At 42.2% G+C, this 19780-nt stretch overlaps 1 protein-coding gene across 1 annotated transcript in view; it reads left to right on the top strand.

Moving 5' to 3' along the window:
• Positions 1-19780, top strand: part of LOC126088492 (laminin subunit alpha-1) — a 717591-nt gene that overhangs the window by 685600 nt on the left and 12211 nt on the right. The window contains exon 42 of the mRNA XM_049906633.1: positions 8779-8912. Coding sequence (XP_049762590.1) covers positions 8779-8912 — 134 coding nt within the window. The remainder of the gene's footprint in view (positions 1-8778; positions 8913-19780) is intronic.

The following is a 19780-nucleotide window of genomic DNA, read 5'->3' as shown; positions in this document are numbered from 1 at the left end:
CCACGGTAGATATTTTATTGAGAGAGGATGGGATTACATTAAAATCCATCAGCACCATTGAATTCAGAGAGATACAGGAGGACAATACTAACAGCAAATTACACTATAATGCGAGCGCAAAACAGAGAGAGAGAGAGTGTGTGTGTGTGTGTGTGTGTATATATATATAATAGAGGGAAACATTCCACGTGGGAAAAATATATCTAAAAAGAAAGATGATGAGACTTACCAAACAAAAGCGCTGGCAGGTCGATAGACACACAAACAAACACACACAAACATACACACAAAATTCTAGCTTTCGCAACCAACGGTTGCCTCGTCAGGAAAGAGGGAAGGAGAGGGAAAGACAAAAGGATATGGGTTTTAAGGGAGAGGGTAAGGAGTCATTCCAATCCCGGGAGCGGAAAGACTTACCTTAGGGGGAAAAAGGACAGGTATACACTCGCACACACACACATATCCATCCGCATATACACAGACCAATATATGTGCATATGCGGATGGATACGTGCATGTGTGCGAGTGCACACCCGTCCCTTCTTCCCCCCAAGGCAAGTCCCCCCGCTCCAGGGACCGGAACGACTCCCCACCCTCTCCCCCTGTCCTTTTTCCCCCTAGGGTGGGTCTTTCCGCTCCCGGGATTGGGGTGGCTCCTTGCCCTCTCCCTTGAAACCCAGGTCCTTTTGTCTTTCCCTCTCCTTCCCTCTTTCCTGGCAGGGCGGCCGTTGGTTGCGAAGGCTAGAATTTTGTGTGTATGTTTGTGTTTGTTTGTGTGTCTGTCGGCCTGCCAGCGTTTTTGTTTGGTGGGTCTCATCATCTTTCTTTTTAGATGTATTTTTCCCACGTGGAATGTTTCCCTCTATTAAATTCATATATATATATATATATATATACCTAAAAAACAAAGATGATGTGACTTACCAAATGAAAGTGCTGGCAGGTCGACAGACACACAAACGAACACAAACATACACACAAAATTCAAGCTTTCGCAACAAACTGTTGCCTCATCAGGAAAGAGGGAAGGAGAGGGAAAGACGAAAGGATGTGGGTTTTAAGGGAGAGGGTAAGGAGTCATTCCAGTCCCGGGAGCGGAAAGACTTACCTTATGGGGAAAAAAGGACGGGTATGCACTCGCACACACACACATATCCATCCACACATATACAGACACAAGCAGACATATTAAAAGACAAAGAGTTTGGGCAGAGATGTCAGTCGAGGCAGAAGTGCAGAGGCAAAGATGTTGTTGAATGACAGGTGAGGTATGAGTGGCGGCAACTTGAAATTAGCGGAGATTGAGGCCTGGTGGATAACGGGAAGAGAGGATATATTGAAGAGCAAGTTCCCATCTCCGGAGTTCGGATAGGTTGGTGTTAGTAGGAAGTATCCAGATAACCCGGACGGTGTAACACTGCGCCAAGATGTGCTGGTCGTGCACCAAGGCATGTTTAGCCACAGGGTGATCCTCATTACCAACAAACACTGTCTGCCTGTGTCCATTCATGCGAATGGACAGTTTGTTGCTGGTCATTCCCACATAGAATGCATCACAGTGTAGGCAGGTCAGTTGGTAGATCACGTGGGTGCTTTCACACGTGGCTCTGCCTTTGATTGTGTACACCTTCCGGGTTACAGGACTGGAGTAGGTGGTGGTGGGAGGGTGCATGGGACAGGTTTTACACCGGGGGCGGTTACAAGGGTAGGAGCCAGAGGGTAGGGAAGGTGGTTTGGGGATTTCATAGGGATGAACTAAGAGGTTACGAAGGTTAGGTGGACGGCGGAAAGACACTCTTGGTGGAGTGGGGAGGATTTCATGAAGGATGGATCTCATTTCAGGGCAGGATTTGAGGAAGTCGTATCCCTGCTGGAGAGCCACATTCAGAATCTGATCCAGTCCCGGAAAGTATCCTGTCACAAGTGGGGCACTTTTGTGGTTCTTCTGTGGGAGGTTCTGGGTTTGAGAGGATGAGGAAGTGGCTCTGGTTATTTGCTTTTGTACCAGGTCGGGAGGGTAGTTGCGGGATGCGAAAGCTGTTGTCAGGTTGTTGGTGTAATGCTTCAGGGATTCCGGACTGGAGCAGATTCGTTTGCCACGAAGACCTAGGCTGTAGGGAAGGGACCGTTTGATGTGGAATGGGTGGCAGCTGTCGTAATGGAGGTACTGTTGCTTGTTGGTGGGTTTGATGTGGACGGACGTGTGAAGCTGGCCATTGGACAGGTGAAGGTCAACATCAAGGAAAGTGGCATGGGATTTGGAGTAGGACCAGGTGAATCTGATGGAACCAAAGGAGTTGAGGTTGGAGAGGAAATTCTGGAGTTCTTCTTCACTGTGAGTCCAGATCATGAAGACGTCATCAATAAATCTGTACCAAACTTTGGGTTGGCAGGCCTGGGTAACCAAGAAGGCTTCCTCTAAACGACCCATGAATAGGTTGGCGTACGAGGGGGCCATCCTGGTACCCATGGCTGTTCCCTTTAATTGTTGGTATGTCTGGTTTTCAAAAGTGAAGAAGTTGTGGGTCAGGATGAAGCTGGCTAAGGTAATGAGGAAAGAGGTTTTAGGTAGGGTGGCAGGTGATCGGCGTGAAAGGAAGTGCTCCATCGCAGCGAGGCCCTGGACGTGCGGGATATTTGTGTATAAGGAAGTGGCATCAATGGTTACAAGGATGGTTTCTGGGGGTAACGGATTGGGTAAGGATTCCAGGCGTTCGAGAAAGAGGTTGGTGTCTTTGATGAAGGATGGGAGACTGCATGTAATGGGTTGAAGGTGTTGATCTAGCCTGGGCTTCAGCAGTGGCAGGCTATCCGTGATCTGAAGGCCGACCGGTCCATCGTCATTCTTCCGGCGGACAAGGGTTCCACGACTGTGGTACTTGATCGTCGGGAGTATGTGGCTGAGGGAATGCATCAGCTTTCAGACAACACCACATACAAAGTTTGCCAAGGTAATCCCATTCCTGATGTCCAGGCAGAGCTTCAAGGAATCCTCAGAACCTTAGGCCCCCTACAAAACCTTTCACCTGACTCCATCAACCTCCTGACACCACCGATACCCCGCACCCCTTCCTTCTACCTTCTTCCTAAAATTCACAAATCCAATCATCCCGGCCGCCCCATTGTAGCTGGTTACCAAGCCCCCACAGAACGTATCTGGGAAACATTCCACATGGGAAAAATATATTTAAAAAGAAAGATGATGAGACTTACCAAACAAAAGCGCTGGCAGGTCGATAGTCACACAAACAAACACAAACATACACGTCTCATCATCTTTCTTTTTAAAAAAAAAAAATATATATATATATATCTCTAAAAACAAAGATGATGTGACTTACCAAATGAAAGTGCTGGCAGGTCGACAGACACACAAACGAACACAAACATACACACAAAATTCAAGCTTTCGCAACAAACCAGGAAAGAGGGAAGGAGAGGGAAAGACGAAAGGATGTGGGTTTTAAGGGAGAGGGTAAGGAGTCATTCCAGTCCCGGGAGCGGAAAGACTTACCTTAGGGGGAAAAAAGAACGGGTACACACTCGCACACACACACATATCCATCCACACATATACAGACACAAGCAGACATATTTAAAACTATATATATATATATATATATATATATATATATATATATATATATAGTTATAATAGAAGGAAACATTCCACGTAGGAAAAAGACGAAGGTATACACTCGCGCACACACACACACATATCCATCCGCACATACACAGAAACAAGCAGACATTTGTAAAGGCTTGAATTTTGTGTGTATGTTTGTGTGTTTATGGACATGCCAGCGCTTTCGTTTGGTAAGTCCTATCATCTTTGTTTATATATTTATATATATACCTAAAAACCCATTTTAGCTGGTTACCAAGCCCCCACAAAACGTATCTCTGCCTACGTAGATCAACACCTTCAACCCATTACATGCAGTCTCCCATCCTTCATCAAAGACACCAACCACTTTCTCGAATGCCTGGAATCCTTACCCAATCCGTTACCCCCAGAAACCATCCTTGTAACCATTGATGCCACTTCCTTATACACAAATATCCCACACGTCCAGGGCCTCGCTGCTATGGAGCACTTCCTTTCACGCCGACCACCTGCCATCCTACCTAAAACCTCTTTCCTCATTACCTTAGCCAGCTTCATCCTGACCCACGACTTCTTCACTTTTGAAGACCAGACATACCAACAATTAAAGGGAACAGCCATGGGTACCAGGATGGCCCCTTCGTACACCAACCTATTCATGGGTCGCTTAGAGGAAGCCTTCTTGGTTACCCAAGCCTGCCAACCCAAAGTTTGGTACAGATTTATTGATGACATCTTAATGATCTGGACTCACAGTGAAGAAGAACTCCAGAATTTCCTCTCCAACCTCAACTCCTTTGGTTCCATCAGATTCACCTGGTCCTACTCCAAATCCCATGCCACTTTCCTTGATGTTGACCTTCACCTGTCCAATGGCCAGCTTCACACATCTGTCCACATCAAACCCACCAACAAGCGACAGTACCTCCATTACGACAGCTGCCACCCATTCCACATCAAACGGTCCCTTCCCTACAGCCTAGGTCTTCGTGGCAAACGAATCTGCTCCAGTCCGGAATCCCTGAAGCATTACACCAACAACCTGACAACATCTTTCGCATCCCGCAACTACCCTCCCGACCTGGTACAGAAGCAAATAACCAGAGCCACTTCCTCATCCTCTCAAACCCAGAACCTCCCACAGAAGAACCACAAAAGTGCCCCACTTGTGACAGGATACTTTCCGGGACTGGATCAGATTCTGAATGTGGCTCTCCAGCAGGGATACGACTTCCTCAAATCCTGCCCTGAAATGAGATCCATCCTTCACGAAATCCTCCCCACTCCACCAAGAGTGTCTTTCCGCCGTCCACCTAACCTTCGTAACCTCTTAGTTCATCCCTATGAAATCCCCAAACCACCTTCCCTACCCTCTGGCTCCTACCCTTGTAACTGCCCCCGGTGTAAAACCTGTCCCTTGCACCCTCCCACCACCACCTACTCCAGTCCTGTAACCCGGAAGGTGTACACAATCAAAGGCAGAGCCACGTGTGAAAGCACCCACGTGATCTACCAACTGACCTGCCTACACTGTGATGCATTCTATGTGGGAATGACCAGCAACAAACTGTCCATTCACATGAATGGACACAGGCAGACAGCGTTTGTTGGTAATGAGGATCTCCCTGTGGCTAAACATGCCTTGGTGCATGGCCAGCACATCTTGGCGCAGTGTTACACCGTCCGGGTTATCTGGATACTTCCCACTAACACCAACCTATCCGAACTCCGGAGATGGGAACTTGCTCTTCAATATATCCTCTCTTCCCGTTATCCACCAGGCCTCAATCTCCTCTAATTTCAAGTTACCGCCACTCATACCTCACCTGTCATTCAACAACATCTTTGCCTCTGCACTTCTGCCTCGACTGACATCTCTGCCCAAACTCTTTGTCTTTAAATATGTCTGCTTGTGTCTGTATATGTGTGGATGGATATGTGTGTGTGTGCGAGTGTATACCCGTCCTTTTTTCCCCCTAAGGTAAGTCTTTCCGCTCCCGGGACTGGAATGACTCCTTACCCTCTCCCTTAAAACCCACATCCTTTCGTCTTTCCCTCTCCTTCCCTCTTTCCTGATGAAGCAACAGTTTGTTGCGAAAGCTTGAATTTTGTGTGTATGTTTGTGTTCGTTTGTGTGTCTGTCGACCTGCCAGCACATTCATTTGGTAAGTCACATCATCTTTGTTTTTAGGTATATTTTGTCCTACGTGGAATGTTTCCTTCTATTAAACAAAGATGATGTGACTTCCAAATGAAGGTGCTGGCAGGTCGACAGACACACAAAGGAACACAAACATACACACAAAATTCAAGCTTTCGCAACAAACTGTTGCCACATCAGGAAAGAGGGAAGGAGAGGGAAAGACGAAAGGATGTGAGTTTTAAGGGAGAGGGTAAGGAGTCGTTCCAGTCTCGGGAGCGGAAAGACTTACCTTAGGGGGAAAAAAGGACGGGTATACACTCGCACACACACACATATCCATCCACACATATACAGACACAAGCAGACATACTTAAAGGCCAAAATATGTCTGCTTGTGTCTGTGTATGTGCGGATGGATATGTGTGTGTGTGCGAGTGTATACCTGTCCTTTTTTCCCCCTAAGGTAAGTCTTTCCGCTCCCGGGATTGGATTGACTCCTTACCCTCTCCCTTAAAACCCACATCCTTTCGTCTTTCCCTCTCCTTCCCTCTTTCCTGATGAAGCAACAGTTTGTTGCGAAAGCTTGAATTTTGTGTGTATGTTTGTGTTCGTTTGTGTGTCTGTCGACCTGCCAGCACATTCATTTGGTAAGTCACATCATCTTTGTTTTTAGGTATATTTTGTCCTACGTGGAATGTTTCCTTCTATTAAACAAAGATGATGTGACTTCCAAATGAAGGTGCTGGCAGGTCGACAGACACACAAAGGAACACAAACATACACACAAAATTCAAGCTTTCGCAACAAACTGTTGCCACATCAGGAAAGAGGGAAGGAGAGGGAAAGACGAAAGGATGTGAGTTTTAAGGGAGAGGGTAAGGAGTCGTTCCAGTCTCGGGAGCGGAAAGACTTACCTTAGGGGGAAAAAAGGACGGGTATACACTCGCACACACACACATATCCATCCACACATATACAGACACAAGCAGACATACTTAAAGGCCAAAATATGTCTGCTTGTGTCTGTGTATGTGCGGATGGATATGTGTGTGTGTGCGAGTGTATACCTGTCCTTTTTTCCCCCTAAGGTAAGTCTTTCCGCTCCCGGGATTGGATTGACTCCTTACCCTCTCCCTTAAACCCACATCCTTTTGTCTTTCTCTCTTTCCTGGCTAAGCAACCATTGGTTGCGAAAGCTTGAATTTTGTGTGTGTGTTTGTGTTTGTGTGTGTCTCTAACAGCATACCAATGCTTTTGTTTGGTAAGTTATATCATCTTTGTTTTTAGATATATTTTTCCCACGTGGAATGTTTCCCTCTATTATATTCATATCATTAATTTGAACCTTTCAGATATCCTAGCCAAAGCATTGTAGAAATATTTGTATTATTAGACACGCACTCATTTTGAAACTACAGCTTTAGTAATAAAGCAGTGGTTGGTCTGGTAATTGTTTGTCCATTATCCGCTGTCTCTGAATGGGGACTTTTTTTTTTTTTTTTTTTTTTTTTTGCCTCCTCTATGGAACTGAGATTATTTACAAAGCTAGCTTTAATGAAAGAGAAGTTCAGGAACTTAACAGTCTTAATAATTAGCACATAAATATTTATAATATGTCTTCATTGTCTGAAAACAGTTGAAGATGTCTTCAGTTGTCTTCAGGATACACAAAATGTAGCATAAGATCAAACCTTTACATAACAATTACTGTGTTGCATTCTTAGTCCAAGAAACATTTTTACTAGTCATTGATGTAGTTTTGAAATACAAATCCTTACTTTTCCTGCTATTATCTGAGCTAATCACTCACCTAACATTTCAAAATTTGTTCAGTTTACACTGATCTTGATGTTTTTCTCTACTTGAGCGTAAGTAGAGGTGGCGTGTCTTACATCCGTAAATGCAACTCTTTGATGTTTTAAACCTGACTACTGAATATAAATTTGAGTGTCAAAGCATTTATGTTGCTCATAGTGTATGATTTCTTCCCAAACTATGATTGAAAATCAAGAGGTGCTGGAACACCTTTTTATAGGATACATTAATCTCATAACATCAGTGATATTCCATTTATTTTGCATGAGTTTTCCAGAATGACTTTTTGTAGATCCTGGCCCATTAAAACTATGTACCTGACTGGGGCTCAAACATGGGACCTTTGCCTTTTGTGACAAGTGCTCTACTGACTGAACTACCCAGGAACAGCTCACAACACACCCTCAAAGCTTTACTTTCACCATACACAACCTGTACCTCTAAACTTTACAGAAGTCCTCCAGCACACCTTGTGGAATTAGCACTCCTGGAAAAAAGGATATAGCGGAGACATAGCTTAGCCACAACCTGCTGCTGTGTCCTCTCTTCCAAGAGTGCAAATACCACAAGATATGCAGGAGAACTATTGTGAAGTTTGGAAGGTGGGAGGTGGGGTAAAAGGTAAGAGATGGGGCACTTGTGACGGTAAAACTGTGAGGCTGGGTCATGAGTCATGCTTGGATAACTCATTAGGTAAAGCCCTTGCCCGCAAGAGGCAAAGTTCTCAGGTTCCAAGTCCTTCTTCGACACACAGTTTTAATCTCCCAAGAATTTTTTTTTTTTTTTTTTTTTTTTTTTTACATATGTCATATGCGCACTGTTGTAGTGCAGTTTTCATCACGTAAACCAAAAGCTCACCAATTTCTGCAAGTAAAAATTTGGCTGCAGTCAGCATAATTGATTTTTATTGTACAAGTCAACCTACACTTCAGTTAATAAGTTGCTTATTTTCTTTCCTACCGCATAATTTGTGATTACTTTGTAATTAATAAAATTAAATTCATTAGCATGGCTTTAAATTGACTATAAGTGTTTGAAACATTGACACAGAAAAGACTGATGAAAAAATGTCTTGAGAAATATTAATGCTGCGGCTTCGATTACAGCTCAGAGATTATAACAATACTAGACACTGTAACGATCTCTTTGCTATAAAATTTTAGTGCATAATCTGTGAAAATAAATGGTGATAATTGTTTGTTTTTTCTTGTAGAAGAGAATTTTGAGATTGTGGATCCACTGGAACTGGAACTGGAATTCCGAACATCTGAAATTACTGGAGTCCTCCTCAGTGCTGCTACACCAAACAACTCACCAGCATTCTCCCTGGAGCTAAATAGTGGGAAGGTAACCAGTTATTTTTTTCTTTTATTGTCTCAAACTGATATAAAATTTTCACATGATAGTTAACACCAAAAAAATTATTTACAAGTTTTTTCTTGACAGAGAAAAAACAATGCATTATCCCCCCACTCAGATCTGTTAATTTGTACAATACAGCCATCCCATCATACTAAAAAAATATCACAGATGTAAACCCTAAATGTTTGTCTTCCATCACTTTTTCTCATTCATTCCTTTATTAAAACCAAATTTAAAAATCATGTTTTTGTAAAAGGCAGTCAATTTATACAAACAACAAAGTTTATTCACAACAAAAGCTATATCTACAAGATGCTACTAGGAACAGTAGGTAAGTCTGTATTCCCAAGCAAGCTGCAACTGGACCTCTATCAGAGTTCCATACATTACAAATAGAGTCCACCAGAATAGTGCCATAGCCAGTATGATAACGCTCATGGCATGCGCTCCACTGCTCACATCACCACCTCACAGAGAGAGGGCAAGGAACTGGCCCAGTGCTGGCTTATGTGCTAGAGCCTGGTGCAGTTCCATCAGAGGAGGCCCCTGTTGACCAGTGCCAACTAAGTGGTGGCAACACAGTGATCAACACTAGTGTTGTGCCAGCTATTCAGTTTCCACAGCAACATCGGGTGGCGTCGCTATGCTCTCTTCTCCCTAGCAGCATTTGCTGGAGGGGGCGGGGGTGGGGGAGCTTGTAGGCAGCACATTGTCCAAAAGAGGTGCCCAGGGCAGGACAATACTTGATTGGGGTTGCACGATTTGCCCCAAAACCAGAGAATCTGACAGCTGCTTACCAGAATTGTGGAGGCAATGGGACCACCAAATAAGTCCGTGGGCAGAGGCCCCAGTACACATCACTGACCTGTGGCATGTAGATTGGGTGACATTCAAGCTTATGGGCCCATGTTGGAGTGCCTACCTGGAAAAAAAAAACATCATCAATGACTAGTGGCAATGGTGAATGCAAAACATCCCAGAGGGAGTTGTAGAAGACCACAGTGTGCATTTGGTGTAGTGTTGAGCACCATTTCCAAGCAGGTGGCAGTTCCAACATAATTTTTCTCCTTGCTCGAGTCCATTGATCGAGAGATGGAAACTCAAGTCTGTCACTGGCTGTTGCCTGAAAGATCATTTGCACACATTGCATTTTAGTCAATTTTGCTATTTCATGAATTCTAAATTCAAAAGTATGAAAAGAGTCTGCTCTAGAAGTTTTGCCCACTGTGCGGTAAGCTACCACATGAAAATGTACTGGATGAGTGACTTTTTTGTTAGTAAGTAGAACAGGAAGTTTTCCTAGCTACATCATCTGATCGTGTCCATAGGCTCACACAATTGTTTTGGCTGCTTAGAAGGGTGGCGTCTCTAAACTTAGGTAAGTAGATTGGTTTAGCAAGGAGACAAGCACCAGTGGCCAGAAGTAATTTGACAGGGCGTTTCCCTATGAACACAGTTAAGTACATTTGCTGGGTTGTGTCCCAAGAAGTCTGCACATGCACTTGTGGCATATTGCACACCAATGGGGACATATGGAGTGTACGTGATGACTGAAACAGTGTTTACAGCCAGGCAATGGTTCTGCTGTTGATGTGGCCCATTGCCACTGATGTGGCTGTTTATGAGGCTGTCTGGACAGAAGAGTAGGTGGAGGTCCTGCTAGGGGTGACGTGACACCCCATGTGACCTGTGCCGGAGAGCTGACTGCTGCAGTTTCTTCTATTATAAACAAACTTCGGGATGTGTGGGCAGTTTCATATGCTTAAGCTGTTCACATTATTGCCATCAGAGGTGGATATGATTTCTTCAATACGTGGTTCTTCACTTCCACTTTGGAGGTAAGAGGCATCATCACACTCATGATTAGAGCCTGCATAATTCTGCCCACACAATCATTTGAAATTGCAGTTCCTACTCCTGTAGGCTGGGATCTCAGTCTGCAAATGTTTCAGTGGAGACCTTTCTTTCCTACCAGAATTGTAACCTGGTTGCAATAACATGTATTGTCAGTGAAAAATGTTCTTGCAATAAAGAAAACTTTCTCGGCAAGTCAAGTTCAATCGGATTCATTAATGGCTCTAGTTCTTGTTTTAGCTGATGCAGTTTGTAATTGCTTTTTGTCTTTTTGTGTGTGTAATTTGACAAGCTGAGAAATATATCACTGCTGGTAAGTGTCCCGTTCTTCACATTGATCATTAAATAGTGGGAAGGCTGTAAATACAGGTGGCACAGGACACATTCGTGCTACAGTCACTAGAACTTGCACTGCCCATAATTTAGGTGGTGTTAACTCCTGATTAACCCTCACAGTTTGTGTTAAGAGTTGCTATAGCTCTCCATGACTGAAAAACACCCTCTTGCCTAATTCCAATCATTTTCACAGGTCCCAAATCTTCCCTGCTGTTGTAAAAATGTGACTTAAACACAAAAAGGGAATTATTTCACAACAAGAGATTCTGCTAGAAACAATGCAAGCTATCTTAAGTTCATATTTCCAAAGTCCGGTCCAAGCCCTGTCTGTGTAATATAAATAGAGTCCACCATAATAACCCATAGCCAGTATGATAACACTTGTGCAATGACCTCAACTGCTCACATCATCAGCTCACATAGAGAAGGGTCCCTGTGCCGGCTTGGTCCTGTCAGAGGGCGCATCTGGAAATTAGTGCCATTGAAATAGTGGCACCACAGTGGGGGTGGAGGGGAGAAAGAAAAGGAAGGGGAAAAGACTGTCAATGTCAGCTACATCAGAATGTTATGCAGAATAAGGGATGATACGCAAAAATGTGTGCTGGACTGGGATTCACCCAGGATCTGCTGCTTATGAACCTCTGCACCACCTGGACATAGTGTGTTTACTGCAATTGCACAGACTGTCTTGGCATACCTCTTGGCTGATCCACACTCCCACGTAGCACCACTGTCCACAGCCCCCATCTATGTCCTCCATGTTCGCTACTTTGAGATACCTGCTGGAGGTAGAATGTAATTGTGTGTCTGCAGTGAAGTTGGTTTATTTATTGCCCCTCAAGGCAAATCAATTATATGAATATGAATATGTGGTGTATGTTCACATGTGTGCGCGTGCCCACACACACACACACACACACACACACACACACACACACACACACACCTCACTCATAAGCAATGATCAATGTTTACTATATGCAAAAAGAAATGTGTCAAACTTAATTCCAATACTAAAATTTTAGAAGAAATATTCTAAACTCTTAGTTTGATAGATTTGTAAATAGTACATGTCAGTTTTGCAGTGTGATACATATTATTTTTTCAAATAATAGATATAATATGAATCAGTATGTACATACATAATGTATGTTTTCCAGTGATGTTAATTTTATAGTACTTCACAAACTCTGGCACAGGTAGAAATTCCCTTATGCTTTACAGAATGTAAATAAATGAAACAGTATGACTAAAATTATGTTCAAAGAATCTGTGTTGGAGCAGATAGGCCAGGTGTGTGGCAGTGCTGTGTTACCTGCAGAAAGCATATGTCGCTTGTGTGTGTGTGTGTGTGTGTGTGTGTGTGTGTGTGTGTCAGAGAGAGAGAGAGAGATCACTGTCAGAGCTCGCCAAAAGCTACACTTCCAAAGCAATTGACAATTTAAACAGACAAATACACAAAAGTAAGACAATGAATGGCCGCAATGTGAAAGAAGAGAAAATATTCACCAATGTCCCATATGTTGTTGTTGTTGTTGTTGTTGTTGTGGTCTTCAGTCCTGAGACTGGTTTGATGCAGCTCTCCATGCTACTCTATCCTGTGCACGCTTCTTCATCTCCCAGTACCTACTGCAACCTACATCCTTCTGTATCTGTTTAGTGTATTCATCTCTTGGTCTCCCTCTACAATTTTTATCCTCCATGCTGCCCTCCAATACTAAATTGGTGATCCCTTGATGCCTCAGAACATGTCCTACCAACAGATCCCTTCTTCTGGTCAAGTTGTGCCACAACCTTCTCTTCACCCCAATCCTATTCAATACTTCCTCATTAGTTATGTGATCTACCCATCTAATCTTCAGCATTCTTCTATAGCACCACATTTCAAAAGCTTCTATTCTCTTCTTGTCCAAACTATTTATCGTCCATGTTTCACTTCCATACATGGCGACACTTCATACAAATACTCTCAGAAACGACTTCCGGACACTTAAATCAATACTCGATGTTAACAAATTTCTCTTCTTCAGAAACACTTTCCTTGCCATTGCCAGTCTACATTTTATATCCTGTCTACTTCGACCATCATCAGTTATTTTACTCCCCAAGTAGCAAAACTCCTTGACTACTTTAAGCGTCTCATTTCCTAATCTAATACCCTCAGCATCACCCGACTTAATTCGACTACATTCCATTATCCTTGTTTTGCTTTTGTTGATGTTCATCTTATATCCTCCTTTCAAGGCACTATCCATTCCATTCAACTGCTCTTCCAAGTTCTTTGCTGTCTCTGACAGAATTACAATGTCATCGGCGAACCTCAAAGTTTTTATTTCTTCTCCATGGATTTTAATACCTATTCCGAATTTTTCTTTTGTTTACTTTACTGCTTGCTCAAGATACAGATTGAACAACATCAGGGAGAGGCTACAACCCTGTCTCACTCCCTTCCCAACCACTGCTTCCCTTTCATGTCCCTCGACTCTTATAACTGCCATCTGGTTTCTGTACAAATTGTAAATAGCTTTTCGCTCCCTGTATTTTACCCCTGCCACCTTCAGAATTTGAAAGAGAGTATTCCAGTCAACATTGTCAAAAGCTTTCTCTAAGTCTACAAATGCTAGGAACGTAGGTTTGTCTTTCCTTAATCTAGCTTCTAAGATAAGTCATAGGGTCAGTATTGCCTCACGTGTTCCAATATTTCTACGTCTGAGGGTATTTCGCGTGTCTCATACATCTTGCTCACCAGATGGTAGAGTTTTGTCAGGACTGGCTCTCCCAAGGCTGTCAGTAGTTCTAATGGAATGTTGTCTACTCCCGGGGCTTTTTTGCGACTCAGGTCTTTCAGTGCTCTGTCAAACTCTTACGCAGTATCATGTCTCCCATTTCATCTTCATCTACATCCTCTTCCATTTCCATAATATTGTCCTCAAGAACATCGCCCTTGTATAGACCCTCTATATACTCCTTCCACCTTTCTGCTTTCCCTTCTTTGCTTAGAACTGGGTATCCATCTGAGCTCTTGATATTCATACAAGTGGCTCTTTTTTCTCCAAAGGTCTCTTTAATTTTCCTGTAGGCAGTATCTATCTTACCCCTAGTGAGATAAACCTCTACATCCTTACATTTGTCGTCTAGCCATCCCTGCTTAGCCATTTTGCACTTCCTGTCGATCTCATTTTTGAGACATTTGTATTCCTTTTTGCCTGCTTCATTTACTGCATTTTTGTATTTTCTTCTTTCATGAATTAAATTCAGTATATCTTCTGTTACCCAAGGATTTCTATTAGCCCTCGTCTTTTTACCTACTTGCTCCTCTGCTGCCTTCACCACTTCATCTCTCAAAGCCACCCATTCTTCTTCTACTGTATTTCTTTCCCCCATTCCTGTCAATTGTTCCCTTATGCTCTCCCTGAAACTCTGTACAACCTCTGGTTCTTTCAGTTTATCCAAGTCCCATCTCCTTAAATTCCTGCCTTTTTGCAGTTTCTTCAGTTTTAATCTACAGTTCATAACCAATAGATTGTGGTCAGAGTCCACTTCTGCCCCTGGAAATGTCTTACAATTTAAAACCTGGTTCCTAAAACTCCGTCTTACCATTACATAATCTATCTGAAACCTGTCAGTATCTCCAGGCTTCTTCCATGTATACAATCTTCTTTTATGATTCTTGAACCAAGTGTTAGCTATGATTAGGTTGTGCTCTGTGCAAAATTCTACCAGGCGGCTTCCTCTTTCGCTTCTTACCCCCAATCCATATTCACCTACTACGTTTCCTTCTCTCGCTTTTCCTACTGACGAATTCCGGTCACCCATAACTATTAAATTTTCATCTCCCTTCACTATCTGAATAATTTCTTTTATTTCATCATACATTTCTTCAATTTCTTCATCATCTGCAAAGCTAGTTGGCATATAAACTTGTACTACTGTGGTAGGCGTGGGCTTCGTATCTATCTTGGCCACAATAATGCGTTCACTATGCTGTTTGTAGTAGCTTACCCGCATTCCTATTTTCCTATTCATTATTAAACCTACTCCTGCATTACCCTTATCTGATTTTGTGTTTATAACCCTGTAGTCACCTGACCAGAAGTCTTGTTCCTCCTGCCACCGAACTTCACTAATTCCCACTATATCTAACTTTAACCTATCCATTTCCCTTTTTAAATTTTCTAACTTACCTGCCCGATTAAGGGATCTGACATTCCACGCTCCGATCTGTAGAACGCCAGTTTTCTTTCTCCTGATAACGACGTCCTCTCGAGTAGTCCCTGCCTGGAGATCCAAATGGGGAACTATTTTACCTCCGGAATGTTTTACCCAAGAGGACGCCATCATCATTTAACCATACAGTAAAGCTACATGCCCTCGGGAAAAATTACGGCTGTAGTTTCCCCTTGCTTTCAGCCGTTCGCAGTACCAGCACAGCAAGGCCGTTTTGGTTATTGTTACAAGGCCAGATCAGTCAATCATCCAGACTGTTGCCCCTGCAACTACTGAAAAGGCTGCTGCCCCTCTCCAGGAACCACACGTTTGTCTGGCCTCTCAACATATCTGTATCACTGAGGCACGCAAGCCTCCCCACCAACGGCAAGGTCCGTGGTTCATGGGGGTAGGATGTAGGATGTCCCATACATCATGTGAGAAAAGGGAAAGCTGAGTTTTGCTGAGTTATGCTTTCTAAATCCATGCTGATTTGTGGACACAAGCTTTTCCTTCTTACAGGAATTTATTATATTCATACTCAGAATCTGTTCAAGAATTCTACAACAAACCGAAGTTAAGGATATTGGTCTGTAATTTTGTCTTAGGTATGGGAATCACCTGTGCTTTTTCCATTCAGTTGGGTCCTGGCAATGGACAAGAGATATGCAATAAATGTAATGTCAGTAAGGGGCCAATGCTGTAGAGTACTCTCTATGAAACTGAAGTGGCTGTATATTCAATTGTGACAAATTATTTCTTCTCAACTCTTTCAGTTGCTTTTTTATGCCAAGGATGCCTATTACTGTGTACTCCATATGGGAGAGTGTGGGATGCTCAAATGACTATATTTTTCTACTATCCTACTGCTTGAATGATTTTTTAAAAGCGAGATTCAAAACTCCAGCTTTCTTTTTGCTGTGTGCCATTGCCACATCAGATTGGTCAGTGAGTGACTGGACAGAAGCCTTCAACCTCCTTAGCGATTTTACATAGGACCAGAATTTTCTCGGGTTCTTGCCAAGATTTATTGCCAAGGTATGACGGAGTTTGTTGTATGATTTGCGCATCCATATTTTTACTGATGTGCAAATTTCTACTACTTACACCTGTCATCATTGGCATGTTCTTTTTTGAACCGAAAGTGCAACAATCTCTGCTGCCTCAGAATTTCTGAAATTTGTTACGAAACCATGGTGAATGTTTTTCATCCTTAATCCACTTATTCAGCACATACTTCTCCTGAGCTTGATTTACAGTCCATTTAATCTTTGTCCATAATTTCTCTATCTCCATCATACTGGAGCTAAATGACGTCCACTCATTTTCTTAGTGGGATGCTAACAACAACTTGTCTGCTGTTTCTATTAAAAATTCTTTCCGAGCATTATTGGTGGATTTAATAACTTTAATAACCATCATCATTGTGGTGACATCATGATTACTAATCCCTTTCCCTCTTTGTAGCTACAAGGTCTAAAATACTTCCATTGCATGTGTGCTGTTAAACTAATTGCTCAAGACAGTTTTTGGAAAATGTGTTCAAAACTACTCCACAAGACTTTCTGTCCGTACTACCGGCAATGAGTCAACCAGTATTATGTGATCTTGAGTTATTCCGCACTGTGGAGTGTAGACTGTCTTTGAATTATTCTAAAACTGTCATGGCAGACTCAGGTGGCTGGTACTAACATCCAATAATTAATTTGAGATCGCCTAGACCTTTCACATGTGTCCAGGCAACGTCACAGTCAGACTTAGTTTTTACCTTAATAGACGCTGTATTTTTGTCTATATGTCTTTTTGATGTATGGTCCATGCCTTGTAAAATATTTCAGAGCTTTCTACTTCAGGTTTCAGCCATCTCTCGGTTCCAAGAGTAATTTGGGTGCGACAACTTTCCTGGTGGGCAGTAAATTCAGGAACCTTGTTACAAATATTCTGACGGTTCACTATTAAAATTTTGACATTCAAAGTGTCTTTACTTCCAATGCAGTTTTAGTTTTCTCTCTGCATACTGACTGGTGATGCTTGATCAGAGGACTTCAAACTACCACCTAGCCTAAAAAAACTCCCATGGGCACTTCACAACTACTCTGCGACGTGAGTAGGTGCTTCTTTTGTGTAGAGTACCCCTAGCCTATCGAGGGCTGTCTCACAATCATCCACCATACAACACAGGTCCAGAAGTATGGAGCCAAGACCATCAATGATTGGTAGAGCCTTTGTTTGAGACCCTCCACTTGGCTCCAAACCAAAGAACCCCAATCAATTGTGGGAATGATTCTGCAAATTGTGAACTGTGCTTGCACCTGGAGCTGAGAATGGCCTCACACCCAAGTAACATCGTCACTGGTGCTGACATGAGCTACATCTTGCCAATGACTGAACCGTGTATGCTTGCTAGCTGCAGACAGGGTCTCCTCCATATCTAAGTTGAGACAATGTGGCAGACATGTGGAGTGCACACTGGATTTCTTTGCAGCCCTTGGCACTATTTCCCATAGGGGCTCCATAATGCACTTAACTTCGGGATAGTGTCCTGTGTACAGAAATTAGCACTTTCCATGCACTCTTCATTTTCGTCATTGCTGTCAGTGACCTACCTCATCACATAGATCAAACAGCTATATGTGTATGCTAATGACACAATTCTACTTACCTCACATCAGGACAGTTCTGCTCCAGGTAATATTACACAGAAATCACCTGAATCTGCACTACACCGTTCCTCATCAAATAAGCTAATCCGCAATCCATGGGAAACACAGCATCTTCTTTTAGGGTTGCCCAAGCACAGAAAATAAATCTTTTAACCTGTTTGAATACATATTGATCCCAAACTTAATTGAGAAGAACATGTCAGCCTTATCTGCAAAGAGATTTTATGAGTCTCGGTACTTTCAAACTCTTCCAGTCACGTGTCTCATATGGCCTTCTCATCTGGGGACATATATATATCACATTACCAACATGTAAAAAAATACAAAAATATTGTATGATTTATAAAACTAGTTCTAGGGAGCACTGTCACATTATCCTTAGTAGGTTGGCTACTAACTTGTAAATCTGTTCATTTATATGTGTGTACTTTTTGTCAGAAACTGTGATGAAGCTTCTTGTCACAGTAGTAGTAGCAGCTTTATTCATCTGTAGATCTCTTTTCACAAGGATATAGGACATGTCAAAGTATTTACAAATTTAGATCAATTTAAAGTAAGCTAATTCGTATACACATAAATTTACAGACTTCTAGTTAGAGACAATCATTAGATTTACTCCTGGTATACAATACTTTTTTACAAATAACTTATTAAATAATGTAATGCCACATTGTTCACTCATACCTCACTATCAGTCACTGCACACACTACACACACAATTTTCATAACACTTCACTCACTACACACACACACACACACACACACACACACACATACTGGTGACGTCTGGGCCATTTTCTGTACCGCAACTTCCCGTTTGCTATCCTGAAACACTGACTCAGCATCCCTCCATAATGAGTGAGATGTTGAGCTCAGAAAGAGGAAGAGGTGTAAGTATTGTGCCATGCATAGCTTATTATTATTTATTTATTTATTTTTATAGCATTTTTATCAAATCCCTACTCTGTTTTAGCTAAGTAATCCTTCAATGTATAAAACGTATTGCATAACTGGTACTTTTTAGCTGCCTTTTAAATAAGTGTATTTTTGCAATTTCTTTAATCTCGTTTGATAATTTATTGTACAGTTTTATCCCTTGGTAGAAAATTCTGTTTTGAGTTTTATGTTTATTTTTTCTTGGTAAATGTAAGTTGAGTCTATCTCTTGTTGCTTGGTCATGGACAGAGCTGTTGTGCCGTAATTACCAATATTATTTTTGATGTGTACAACTGACTGGTAAATGTATTCACATGGAGCAGTTAAAACCCCGGTGTTCTGAACAGATCTTTACAATGAGCTCGACTAGTATTTTTGGTTATTATTCTTATGGCTCTTTTCTGGAGTTTGAAAATTGTGTTCATATTTTGTGCATTTGTTCCAGAAAAAAGAATGCCATAGCTAAGAATTGAGTGTAAATATGAATAATATGTAACTAAAAGACACTGCATGTTACACACTGATGATAGGATTCTAAGGGCATAACGTGCCAATGACATTCTGTTTGCTAGCACCTTTGTGTGTTCACACCACTTCAACTAAGAATCAATATTCATTCCTAGAAATTTTGCATCAGTTACACAATCTACAGATGTGCCATCTACATTTAATTTTTGCTGTAACATCTCTGCAATACTTGAAAAATGCTCGTTTACATGTTTTGCTAAGTGTTGTGGATAATTTATTACTTTATCCCCCTCCCTTAGCAGTACGTTATTCTGCATTTGTTTGCCTCTCCCCATTTCCTTTGTTATAACATCCCAGACTGCTTTGCTTTTAATCTCTACATTATATATG

Source organism: Schistocerca cancellata, chromosome 6, assembly GCF_023864275.1.
Source record: "Schistocerca cancellata isolate TAMUIC-IGC-003103 chromosome 6, iqSchCanc2.1, whole genome shotgun sequence".
Lineage (NCBI taxonomy): Eukaryota > Metazoa > Arthropoda > Insecta > Orthoptera > Acrididae > Schistocerca > Schistocerca cancellata.
Note: the sequence above shows the minus strand (reverse complement) of the source record. Positions and strands in the feature narration are given on the sequence as shown.